Source organism: Callionymus lyra, chromosome 2 (assembly GCF_982586985.1).
Source record: "Callionymus lyra chromosome 2, fCalLyr1.hap1.1, whole genome shotgun sequence".
Lineage (NCBI taxonomy): Eukaryota > Metazoa > Chordata > Actinopteri > Syngnathiformes > Callionymidae > Callionymus > Callionymus lyra.
Window position 1 is genome coordinate 13429876 of NC_141819.1, and position 14123 is coordinate 13443998.

Below are 14123 nucleotides of genomic sequence, written 5' to 3' on the forward strand. Positions count from 1 at the left end.
TGTTTTTTTCCGTGTGAGAAACACAACGTGGCTAAATGGACATTGACGCCTGCATCGTGAGGTAACTATAGGGTTGACAGTTTAATTATGAGTTTTGATTGTTAAAAAACAAAACCATTAAAAGTTGTCTTTGGTGATTTCTTTCACTAGTCAGGGAGCATGGTGGTGTTGATGTCGAGCAGTTTGACCATTATTTGTGTGGATTTTGTGGTTGGATAGAGTTGTAGGGGGAAAAAAAAGAATGGGGTTCAAGGACCCAGCAAAGGAAAACATATGAGTGGGTGTTGATCAAGATCGACTGGCTGTAGCTCCTCATGTGAAACTTGTAATTACAATGCTACACTAACACAAAGACGAAAGCTCAGGTCAGGCGGGTCCGTGTATATCGGTTTTACATCACAGTTAAGAGACCGGTAGAAACAAAATGCAGGATACAATAAAAACTAGATGAATTAACCTTGTTTTGTTGGTCAGTTTCAATAATATTCAATTCATGATTTTAAAGGAAGTACGAGATACTTTCCCATAAGCTTGGAGTCAATATGTGTAAGCCAAAATCGACATTTAAGTTGACAAAGACTATTATTTCCTACTATTTGTTTCGAAACTTTTGCAAGCTTCATTTTTTTCGTGACTGCAAATAAAACTGTTAATGTCAAATACTTATGGATCTTATTCAGACTCTTTAATCAAAGTACTGATTTGTTGATCACTTCCAATAATTTGAGTCATTTCGTGTTTTTCAAAATGACTCAGAAACAGATAAAATTATTTAAACATGCATGTTAGCTTTTAGTTCCGAATGCCCGTCTGGGTTCTTGAATTTGAAGGATTTGTACCTGTTAAATGTAGAACTTTGGCACGAGCTCAGCAATTTTCTTTGCTTTACTAAAAGTGTTTATTGCTTCAAGACAAGTACCACCTGCTTTGATATCATTCATATTTTAATAAACAACAAAAGTATTTCGGGTTAAAATCCTGATTGATTCTTCCCGTCTTTTAAATAACATGTTATTTGTCCAGAGCTGATGTTTCTAAACATGGGTTCAATATTAATATAATTTCAAGGGAAGTATTTATCCAGAGTCATGGAACCCAGAGAAAAACCTCAACCACAAAAATGTGTTGATTGTTGTTTTACCAAATATAATTGCTTCATCACTTACGTCTTAGAAATGTTACCAACCTTGAAAAACATTTTTCTACTTGTATGTAAGAAAATTGTTTTCTAAGCAATTGAAAGCCACTGGATATTTCTCGTCTATTATATCAACGCAAAGGTTGTCATTTATTGTGGAAAAATGTCAGGACTATAATCATTATTAACGATTGGACAATGTTTTAGCAACTGCCGGAATCGTTGCTAAGCTAGAATTAACACATGCAAACCATGTTTAAAAAAACGTCAGCCCAGATCTCAGCACGACTTCACAACCATTGAGTTGTTAGAAACAAGTTTATTTTACAATAAAAGTCATCCCCAAAGTCAAGTTGAACTGGAAGTAGAAGCTGAAAGTCAATGTCTAGCTCTCGGGCGAACATCATTGAGAAACTTTAATCTGCTAAAGATCAAAATTTCAGCCATTTAGTCAAGCCCCGAACGTGGCGAGGGTTCCAAGTGGCGATGGAGACGAGAGCTTTGGAGAAGACGGCGAGAGATGGATTTACATCCAAACAGCTTGAGGGTCCTGGCTTTAACTCTACTAAGTATCGGATCAAAATCCAATTTGAGGAAGTCCTCTCTTCACGAATGTAAGCCACAGTATTTCTCACTGTTGTACTAGGCTTATCTGGGACTGTGTACTTCTGGACAGTAATTATTCCATGTGTTTTTATAAAAGGATGACCAATCACTGGCGAATGTTTTAGAGCGACTATAAAGTGAATCCTGAAGAACTAATATATCTCCCACACTATGCACTGGATTATAAGGCACATTGAGCAAAACTAAAAAGTCAGATTAAGGAAAGGTCAGTCAGTCAAACTTTATTAACCCTTTGGTTGTCTCAAGGTGAACGACCTCCACCACTGCATAAGTATTTATGGAAGCCATTTATGGGTCACCTTGACCCAGAGACAACACCAGGGATACCACAAACTAGGGACTCAAACAATTGATCTATAACCAATTAATTCTTGATAAGAAATTACTAGATTAAAATTAATTGACTGTGTTTTCCAATTTCAAACCCGTAATTCCTCACAATTTCGCCAGACGTACTTGACATAGGAACACAAGGGACACCGGATGAAGATGGTAAAACGGAGCGCAGTTTGGACTCACTTTAAGTTAATAAATGATGACAAAGACGCCAAATTCACGATATGTGACAGTATTTTAAGAGACTACAACTCCACGACTTTGTAAAACTACCGCCTAAATACGTCACATCCAGCCCTGCTACAAGCAGCGAATGGTTTTTAGCCTACAATCACTACAGCGTTGGGACGAAGGGTATTGAGGAGCACTATGGGTGTTTTTGTTATACGAACAGGCAGCCTATATTTTTAGTTTTTTAATGTAATGGTGATATTTGCACATTTCCCAGTCTAAGAGGGGTTATAAATGTTTCTAATACTCCACACGTGACGCCTGATTTGAATTCTGTATTTCCTTTATTTGCTGCTAAGAGAGAATGTATTTTAAGTTAAAGTAGCCTTAATAATATTGTATTCTTGTGTTCAGGAATTAATTATTTTATGCTGCCATTAATTAATGTTTCCAATTTTGCAGATGAATAAATCTTTGATTATGGAACATGATTTGCTTTTTACCATCACTTATAATATAGCATTTTATGTAACGTATACAGTAGATAGAAACTATTCAGAAGGAAATTCAGCTTCTCAGAAAAATTGCCGCTCATCAATTGATCAATCATCGATCAGTAAGATAATGAATTAATCGATAATTCCCTACCACAAACACATTTGTTTTCTTGTCTTCAGGTCAACTGGACGCTGAAATAACACAACTTAAAACCTCGTACAGTTGTAACAGGCAAAAAAACACTCTGATAGCGCTAAATTCTACGTTAGTGTATTCAAAATCAGTCAAATTTGTTCAGTTATAAAACGTAAAATACAACACGATACACTTTTTTTCAGATCATTCCTGGTCGATTAGCAAAAAAACCCGCTTTATAAATACATTATCAAGAAGAAAAAGAACATCAATTAACTATGAATTCGTTTTTTTTAAAGTGAACAAAAAAAGTTTCAAACAGGGGCAGGAACAAAAAGGAACTTTTTTCTCACTTCAAATATATGAATGTATGATTTCAGTCCAAAAAAAGTTCAAGTGAAAAGGTGAGATTGAAGTTAAAACACTTAAATGATAGGATTTGATACTTTTAAATACAGGCTATTCTTTACGGCACCATTTTTTTTTTTAAAGCTTATGAAATAGCCCATTATTTTTGAGTGGCAACTACTTTGTGGCCAAAGCCATAAATGGAAGAAAAGGTATTTGGATAATGGAGTGAGTTGATTCTGCTCCGCCCACTTATCGTCACAAAGGTGCAAATGACGCTCACGATTGAATACGTTCGCTCCGGTTCTACGACGATTCATAACGGCTCGTCGTGGACGGTTCAGATGCAACAGTGACGCGTCTGCGGCTGGTCCGATAAAATAATGAAAGCAGACGAGTGTTGAACTTGGTGTCAGTCAAATCATCCAAAATAGCACATGAGAAAAAAACCCGGGAAGCCTCGGAGGATATGAGCTGTCAGAAAAAAAATGTTTCAGACAAACTGACGGATCGCGTGTCAAACTCGATGAGCACTTCAACTTTGAAGAGCCACTCGTTCCGAAAGGTGCGAGAAACGACAAACACTTGATGAAACGGCAGTTTAAGAACCAGAAAGAAAAGTTGTAAAGCTTTGATATTTTTGATATTTTTTGGGGAGGTTTAACGAGTAACCGTGTTGCGTCTGTTGTTGTTTTATCTCCGAGCCTTCAAGTCGGCTTGATTAATTAATCACAAGCCCGGCTTTTTCATCTCTGACAGAGGTTTTCCACAGTGGCTTTACCCGCCTTCATCCCGCCAAAGCTCAGTCGCACGGATTTGATATTTATCCTTTTGAATCACACTGTGCGTCGAGAGCTTCCGCCCTGCAGTGAATATGGAAATCTGTAAAAAAAAAAGTAGGTCATAGATCAAGTCAGGTAAAAAAAATCACTCATGAAATATCCCTTTGTCGAGCGCGGCGACTCCGCCAATATGGTTTCCACCGTGACCCGCTGGACGACTGCCACGGACGCTGATAAAAAAAAAAAAAGCATTCGGTCCACGTTCATTCATCATCGGACGCACGGCGACAAGTGGCACGAGCTGGGGCCAGTAATTTAATTAGCAATATCTGATCGGTGTCATGTGAACCTGGGAGAAATTTTTTTAGCAGGGGTTATTAAATGTGACCGTGGAAATAGCCACGCGCTCGCTAAAGCCGTTCTAATCCATCATATCAAAAAACGGCAGGCGCGGCGCCGAGCGGCGAGAAGCGAGCGCTCCACGCCGAGGCTTATTTCTGTTTTCATTACCCTGGTTAGCTCGTTTTAATTGGTAACTTTAATCTGCAATTAGCCGAGAGGTCATCTGTGCTCTTAGCGGAGACAAGGGGAATTGTTTTTGAAGTTATTTGGCCGTGTGTTTAATTAGACGGTTAACCCGTGAAATGTCACCATCAGTCACTTAACTCGGGATATATTGGAGGTTTTGAATGGTTCATTAACTGAGCATCACCGTGAAGTTTTTTTTGTTTTAAACAAGTCACACTTTTCATTAGTCAAACAGAAAGAATTAAAGTTTATATTTAAGACTGTAAACAATGTTCGGACACAAACATATGTTGAACTTGAAAATAATAGTTTATCTTAGTTAGTCTAGGGATGCGCAGATCTGACTTTTATATCGCCGAAACCAATACTAACTGATACCAAAATCCTCTGTGTTTCTCAATGTACAAAAAAAATAAATAAAAGACTTGTTACTTTCATCATCGTCAGTCTGTCGAGTGTTAATATTCAGTATATTCAGGATAACATTCAATTAAATTTCAATTCAATTCAATTTTATCTAAGGTGTCTTATCATAACAAAGTTATCTCAAGACACTTAACAGTTGAAGTAAGACTAAAGTGGAGAAAGTAAAAACAGATCCTAGCAATTCACTGATATCGATCTGATACCAGTATTAAAATAATCATGTTCTTAACACGGTTGGTTTGAATCCAAAACCAAAAACAGAAAGCTGGTATTTACTAAAGTTAACCAGCATTTTGAACTAAATGTATTCATTTTGTTGTGCCGCTAGTTCCACTATAAGGGTTTTAGGGGGGCTGCAGCTTTTCCCCGTTTCTTCAGGCGAGAGGTAGGGGACACCCTGGACAGGACGCCAGTCTGTCGCAGGGCACGCAAAGACAGACAACCATTCACACACACACTCATACCTATAGACAATTTCCCCAAGTTCTAAATCAAACAAAATCAAATCAAACAAAATGTTTTTGGACTGTGGGAGGAAACTATAAACTTTGTTATTCCTAAAACCTGCAAAAACGAAGACTGATTTATAATCTACTATAAACAATGTGAATATTTTATGCGGTATATATACACTTTATTTACCCTAATCCGATTCAACTTTTATAGATCCTTTTGGACCGTGAAGCGATGACAGAATGAGATCAGTACATCCCTAAATTAGGCTTCATTCAGTCACGCAGCACTTTCTGTGTAGATTTGGCTTCTACCATCTTCTTGTTGCCCATCTTCTATGTTGTCAGTTCTCAAAAGCAAGAATGTACCTCGTCATTTATTAGTTTTTATGAAATTAAATAAACGTTCTGTGACCGTGTGTTTTTCTCTGTGTTATCTTGACCTTTTAGGTATATATTTGTTGAGTATTTTTGTGGTTGTTTAAGCGCTTTGTGACCCTGGTCTAGAAAAGCGCTATATAAATACAAATGACTTACTTACTTACTTACTTACTTACTAGTTTAATCGAGAGTAGCTCCCCTTAGTCTAGATTAAACTTCAATTTAGTTGACAAGTACTTACCTTAGAACTTGTCAACTAAACAGTGAAAGTGATTTTCCTGATCTACAGTTCGAGGATCTCGTCGTTTTGTGCATCAAGCTTGTATTCCTGCTGTCAGCCACACATTTGTCACACATCAAATCACTTTAACAATACAAAGAAAACATCAGAAAACGGCGTCTTCCTCCATTATTTACTTGTATTTTGCGGCACTAAAAACGACAAATTGAGTCTTTCCGACATGAAGATAAAAACATCAACAGCAACATTGGAAAAACAAGCCTAACGTTCCACTATGTTGGCGGCGCAGGAATCGTTGAATCAACTGCTCCAGTGATCCAGGATGTCTTTAGTTAGACAAATGGATCGATGGTGACTTCCGCTGCTCTGAATCCTGTTCAACAACTGACCATCAATACTCGATACTGATTCCACAGTTACGTCATTTCCTCTGCCTGGTGCAGGTTTTTGTCTCGAGGCACTTCTCGCGGCAGGATTCCCATCCCCTGCTTTGACCGGCCCCGGGGCCAAGTTCAGCTTCTCAACGGTGTTTTTTCTCTTGTGTTCACACAGATTTCTGAGCCTAACAGACTTTAGGAGCTCCTACTGTGATAACACCCTTACTTAAAGATAGAAAGAAGACTTTCCACTGCGAAAATTTATCAAAAACATTGTCAAAGGGATGATGTTGGACGGACGTACGTTGCAGTTGGATTATTTAAGTAATTAAAAGTTACCACGTGGACATTTTTGTATTATTTTTTTACACAATTTTGTTGAATCCAGTTCTCTATTCTTGAATTAGAGTAAAGTGATTTGCAAAGAAACGCTCATTAAGTGTTTTGGCACCAACTGTATCAGAACAAATCACATAAAATGGACATTGAATGGACACGTTTACAAAAAATGACTTTTAACCTTGTTTGTTATTTGTTTTTCTCTATATATATTTGTTTTTGTTTGAAAATATAAACAGATTCCACGTTCACTTTCAACCATCCTTTACCATTGTGTTGTGTCAGGGTCATGAAAACAAAGGTCATTCACCTTGACCCAGAGACAACACAAGGGATACAATGTTGGAAAAGCGCTAAATAAATACAAATGACTTACTTAGGTTTGTTTTCCGGGCCTCTGGGTCAACTTGACCCAGAGACAACAGAAGGGATACCACAATCACATTTGTTTTCCGGGCCTCCGGGTCACCTTGACCCAGAGACAACACAAGGGATACCACAATCACATTTGTTTTCCGGGCCTCCGGGTCACCTTGACCCAGAGACAACACGAGGGATACCACAATCACATTTGTTTTCCGGGTCTCCGGGTCACCTTGACCCAGAGACACACAAGGGATACCTCCATCGCATTTGTTTTCCGGGCCTCCAGGTCACCTTGACCCAGGGACAATACAAAGGATTCCACAAACACATTTTTTTGGGGGCATTCTTGACCCTCACAAGGATGAACCTCACAATTTTTTAGGCTCAAGAGTACGGTTTGGATTTACACCTTTAAACTGCGAAATCCTTTTAGAATTTTAAGATTTAAACAATCGTTTTTTTTAAATTGTCAACTGACTCATTTCTGCAAACATAACAAAGCACTTTTGGGCAACTTTCTACAACCATTCTGTCTGGAAAGACACTTAATCTTGTAAAATCTTACCCAATTTAATTTAGGTTTTCTTGCTTTAAAGTGATTTCTTATAATAATTTCCTGCATTAATTGATAACACTTGTTACTTGATAAAAACACAAAAAGTAACTACAGCTCATCGAGGGTATTTTAGCTCCAACCGAGGACACCAGTTGCGACAAACATGTTGACAAGCACATGTGTCGGAACAGTGTAATATTTGCAGCAGGGTTTTCGTTGCTAATTAGCGCCTCTTGTTCGACGCCTCAATGCGAGCTAACGTCTTTATCTTCATCAATGGCGTACTGGCGTTCCAGACCCTCATTACGGCTCCCGTGCTTCGGGGCGCTCCGTGAACATAGCACGATGTGTGAAACCGGAATCATCAACGACACGGCAGATTGGAACACGTTCAGAATTCTTCTCAATGGGTGAAGATTTTTGCACCGCGGTGCTGAGGGGGCAGCGGAGGGTGAAGACCAGCTGGCTCACGCCCCCCTGCCGGCTGCCCAGCATATCACTGGATCTAATGGTTGACTCGAGTTCAGGTTCTTAGTCAAGTGAGCAGTTATGTACTGTGTTAGATATGTATTCTGAAGTAAAATTGAGCAAAAGGATACAATCAGTACTTGGCCAAGACCATATGTATTTCTGCCAGGGTTGTCACGACACCATAGTCCATTTCAATACTGGTAAACTTCTTTGATACTTTGATACTTTTCGATACCACGGTTAAGAAAATGAGCCTACTTGAAGTACACAACTTCAATACATAAATTACAGTACACTGTACTCAAGAGTAAACTGGCCTTCTCGTTTTATTATGACTGACCTCACAGCATGAAGGTTGCTGGTTCGCTTCCAGGCCAATCCAACCTTTCTGTGTGGAGTCCCTATGTTCTCCACGTGTTGCCTGGGTTTACTCCGGGCACTCCGGTTTCCTCCCACAGTCCAAAAACATACAGAGGTTCATTGAGAACTTTGGGAAATTGACCGTAGGTGTGAGAGCATGTTTGAATGGTGTTTGAATCTGTCTTTGTTTGCGTCCCCTGTCTCTCGCCCAATGATACTGGGATAGACTCCCGTCTCCCCGAGACCCCCATAAGGGATAAAGTGGTTGAAAATGAATGAATGAATGAATGGTATGTTTTTATCTACAAGCGATTTTAGGTGAACTCCATTGTTATTAGTCATTGTCTTGAAAATGTGTCCCCCATGCGTTAAGGTCTCAGGATACGGTGCCTATGACTGTTCCTTTAGCTCGATCTGGGTAAGACAAGCTTTTCAAGTTTCCTTCGCCGTCTTCATGGAATGATCTGCAGAATGATCTGGTTACTGTAAACAAATTTAAGGCTTTTGTCTCAAGTTTGATGTCGGACTCCATCGGAAATTGTGAATGTTTTGAGTCAGTAATTTTTTGTTGTTGTACTACTGCACTTAATATTGAACTTGTAATTGTTTTTATGAATCTCAATGAGACTACCCTGGATACATAAAATAAAATAAAGTGGTGATGGTAACACTTTTTAAAAAATATTTAGAAGCATAAAAAAAAGAAAGAAATTAAAAAAGTATACAATCAAAGAGTGTTGATGGGCAGAGATGAAATAGTGTCTTATAAGTGTGTAAATAATACATCAAAACCATCAACTATGTAGTGTCTGAATGGTAAATGGTAAATTGCTTTTTTAAAGATTTATTTGACTCTTTCCTGTGGTTTCTGATCCATGTCATCCGACAGATGCTGTTCAGTAAAAAGGTGAAATAAGGTTTTAGTTTCGAATCACACAAGCCCCAGTAACCTAAAGGTTCTCATCATATTATAAAACAGTATCGTCTCATTCATATAAAGTTTTATGAAGTTTTAGTAAAGGAAGTTCGTAGTGAGGGTTGTTGAGGGTTCAGATACTTTTTTTTAATACATTTTCTATCTTTCAAGAAGGAGGTTATGAGGTGTCTGCGTCACAAGCTTTTTTTCTTTTTAAATACAGACTCATCAAACCACAAGTCAACTCTTTATTCAAACCAATGTCTTCATTTCATTACGAGAATAATTAGAACTGTCAGTCAAAGACAAGATTAAGCAGATAATTATCCAAATGTTTTTAATAACAGTCTTATGAACAAACAATGAACACGACCAAAGCCTTGATTAATCCTCTAATGTAAGATTACTGATAAGATTCAGACACTATACATTTTCACAAAATCAACGGCAAAAATCTAGATCTTTCCTTTAGTTCCTTTACATTAATTTACTTTGATGCGTGAATGGTGTCAATAAAGTCAAACAACTTTATTGAAAGCAACAAAGATTAGGAACAAACAATTGTATTGTAGTTATTAAAAGTGTTTATGGTACTTTAACAGGGTTTAAAATCTTCCTTAAATATTAAATAAATATAATTGGGCTTCATAGTATTACTATGGATCCTCCAGGAGTAATACTAGGGTGACTCGCGGTGCTACTTTGACTTTTACCAACATTTTTGACAGAGTTTTGAGCAGCAGGGAACTGGAAGCCTATCCCAGCTACTTGGGGCAAAGGTTCTCCCCCTTTTGTTTTACCGCCTAGATATTTTTGCAGGGATCAGGCCGACACTCGCACACTATGGGGTTCAGTTTGAAAATACTTCACGAATCCAAAATTATTTTCACTCGCTCTCATTCCATTAGATTTCTTAAGGAATTAAAATGGTGAAAATAAAACCCTTCGGTGATAAATAACGGTCAAATAAGAGGGCGGTGTGACTGCACTCTCGTAGTGGAGCAGCCAAGCCTGTTTATCGACTTTTATTTCCTTCCATAGGTTTTATTATGAGGCGCTCAGAACCAATAAAGGGAACAACAAAGTGTATTTGGGATTCTGCGGTTCAGATCAATAACAGCGAGAGGGCGACTGCTCAGTGGAGGGAACACTCCTGTTGATCTGTCAGCAGCTGATAACTCTGGGCAGCGGGTAAATACTGACTTAACACATGACAGGCTACAGCACACTTCCACCGAAAGTGCTGCTCCGGTGCACAGCGAGTCCTGGTCGAGGGCAGGGAAGAGACCTCGTATTTAATCCATTCAACCCACAAAATGTGTCAAGAGTCGCTGACAAACGTTATCAATCATCGTGGATCTTTGTTGTGCAGCCTCTTGACACCGTCGTCTAAGAACTGCTCATGCCTCGAGTCTCTTCCTCGCTGTTGTTCTGGAAGTAACTGGTCTATTAATTTTCATCCCGCCTGACTTCATTAGCACCAGACGTTAGACAGGAAACAAAAGACATCAGACTTCCTTGCTTAAGACGTTATCACAGCTTTGAAGTTTCATAAGACAGCAGTAAAAGTTTAGAAGGATGAAGATTAATTGCATGTTTAAGTTGTGTAAAAGTATTTCTTGAGGATTTGAAGAGCTTCAAAAAACATTTTGGATCATTTAATCTTGCGTATGTTTTATTGAAATCATTGGTGATTATATTTCTGATTATATACAATTTCGACTAGGGCAAGAATCTAGCACGATAAAAGGTCAATGATACAATATATTGCAATATATTGTGATTCTGTAGGAACAATGATATTTATGTAGTATTGCCCGAGTACTTTTCTCTGCCGTTTACAGACCACATGACTCTTGACAAAGTCGTAACTGCTTTCATTTGTTTTGAAACCAAAATATGTCCAAAGATCAGCTTTAAGAGCTTCTGGAGTTGACTGTATCCTCTCGTCCTCAGTCATGGCTGGGATTTTAATGGTATTTTAGATGCGGAGGACGTAATGACTGCTGCTATCAAGGTGCTGGAAGCGTAATTGCAGTAGAACAATGAGCAAACTGTGTGAATAAAAAATATTATTTCACGTATTATACACATTAAGTTGTGTAAAAGTATTTTTTAAGGATTTGGAGAGCTTCAAAAAACATTTTGTATCATTTAATCTTGTGTATGTTTTACATGAAATCATTGGTCATTATATTTCTGATGATGTACAATTTTGAGTAGGGCAAGAATCTAGCACAATTAAAGGTCAATGATACAATATATTGCAATATATAGCGATACTGTAGGAACGATGATATATATGTAGTATTGCCCGAGTACTTCTCTCTGCCGTTAACAGACCTCATGACTTCTGACAAAGTCGTAACTGCTTTCATTTGTTTTAAACCAAAATATGTCCAAACATCAGCTTTAAGAGCTTCTGGAGTCACTGTATCCTCTCGTACTCAGTAATCGCAGGGATTTTATTATAGCTGCTATCTAGGTGATGGAAGTGTAATTACAGTAGAACAATGAACAAATGTGTGCATATCTGCATAGTCATTGTAAAAGGTATTATTTCACACATGTTATTGAAATATGAACTATAAAAACAATGGCAACACAAAAAAAATATGGTTTACAAGTAGGGATTAAAAAGCTTAAAAAGCTTCTGCAGTCTACTGCATCCTCTAGTCCTCAGTCATCACCAGGATCTTGCAGTATTTCATTGTGCAGAGAACGTCATAACTGCTGCCATCAAGCGTCCGGAAGTTACAAAACATGAACACAAAAAATGAACGTTGTGAGAATATTCACATGATCATTGTAAATTGAAAAGATAGGATTATCTTATATTAAACACATATTATTGATTTTATTTACAGTGCTGTAGAAAAAATATATTATATATATATATATGTATATATATATACATATATATATATATATACGTATCGCCATATCGATGTTTTCTAAAACCCATATTTAGTGGAAATATTTAAAATTCTGACGGGAAAACTATCTAATTTTCATTAAAAGATATATTTCAAATCAAACTTAGTTCTTTCTTAACCAAAAATACCTTTTACCCTTTACTTAATATTCACATTCCAAAACCTTTCAAATGTGGCATTCAAAGGTCTACTCATTAAAGAAGCAACTACTTTTGATTCAAAAGTGATTTATTCCGGTTTAAAAAAGTATTCTTTTTAGCTTTCACCGTCAACTAGCAGAAAACAAACAGATAAATAAAAGTTTATGGGTTAAAGTTTGTTTTTGTAAATATGCAAAATTCCAATCATCGGCTCATCATATCAGTTGGTTAAATGTGTAATTTTAGAGTTACCTTTTTTTATTTTTGATATTCAAATACTTTGATTGATGCCAGATGTTGAATATGTGATTACACTTGAAATAAGCGTATAATAAAACAATTTTAACATTTCAATAATTGAAAAATACCCAGAAACAAACTATAATTATATTACAAAAAAGTATAACTCAATTTTGGGCAAACTTTAATCATTTAAAACAAAAACAGCATGAAGAAAAAATGTAATCAAATTTAATTTAAGTGTATGAGTTGTTTTATAGAATTTGCTGAGAGAAGACAAATGTATTTATTAAGACAAGTATTCCTACGAGACGAAATGAATCTAATCTTATCCAAAAATGCCATGCATAGTAAAGATGAAGCTGCCTGAAATATTCAAAGCTCCTATAGAACCCCATCATTCACAAATACTCCAGGTACTCATTACTGTCCCCTCAAATATTTGAAAGGCTCATTACCTGCAGAACAGTCTCAAGCTTCGAACAGTCGGACATTTCTTCGGTGCGAATTAATCACTGGCGTGGATTAACAAAAAAAAAGAATTCTCACGTGAAATATTCAAGTTCCGCACCATTTCCCGACCAAAGAAGACGTTACGTCATCGCTAATGACTTCCAGGATGAGCGGGGAAGGAGTCGTGGAAACAAAGGGAAGCGAAGAAGAAGAAGAAGAAGCTTCAGGTTTACTTACAGTTGACTGTGACTTTAACCGTTTTAGTGTCGGGAGAAGAGATGTCGTTGAGAGCGCTGCACTCGTAGTCGCCAGCCTGGTCCCTCGTGATGGCGGTGATGTTTAGAGATTCCCCGCTGTCGTGCTTCCTCGCTGCAAACAACACAAAAGACACACAAACTTAAGTGGTGTGTACAGAGAAGGCTTGTGTAGAGAAGAGAGTGTCGACTAGTGATGAAGCTTCATGAAGCAGTGTCATGATGTTTAGAGGTCAGTAGGTGGCGCCACCAGTTTAAAAATGATTTTTCATTAGAACAGTTGTTGAAAACAAAGGGAAATAGTGCAGTGACCGCCATCTAGTGGACTCTGAAAATGATGACAGTGTTTCATGAAGACAAGTACAACAATTGTATTCATAGAAAAGTGTTTATTATAGTTTAACAGGGTTTAAAATGTTCTTGAATAACTAAATAAAGTAATACTACTATGACTCCCAGTATATCTTCCGTAGTTTAACAGCATTTTTAACAGATTTTAGAGCAGGGTGTACCATGTACAATGGGGCGAGGGTCAGAAAACATCACTATGATTACTACAATAGACTTGTGAGGTTGATTTTTGAGAAAAGCAAAAGATTTTGTATCAGAAAAATGGGGTCAATGATGTATTGGCTCGAATTTACCTATATTA

At 37.5% G+C, this 14123-nt stretch overlaps 1 protein-coding gene across 2 annotated transcripts in view; it reads right to left on the reverse strand.

The window, feature by feature from the left end:
- negr1 (neuronal growth regulator 1) overlaps positions 1-14123 on the reverse strand; it is a 187715-nt gene that overhangs the window by 74384 nt on the left and 99208 nt on the right. For both annotated transcript variants that reach the window (XM_087783591.1, XM_087783592.1), the window contains exon 4: positions 13455-13586. In XM_087783591.1, the coding sequence (XP_087639717.1) occupies positions 13455-13586 (132 nt within the window). The remainder of the gene's footprint in view (positions 1-13454; positions 13587-14123) is intronic.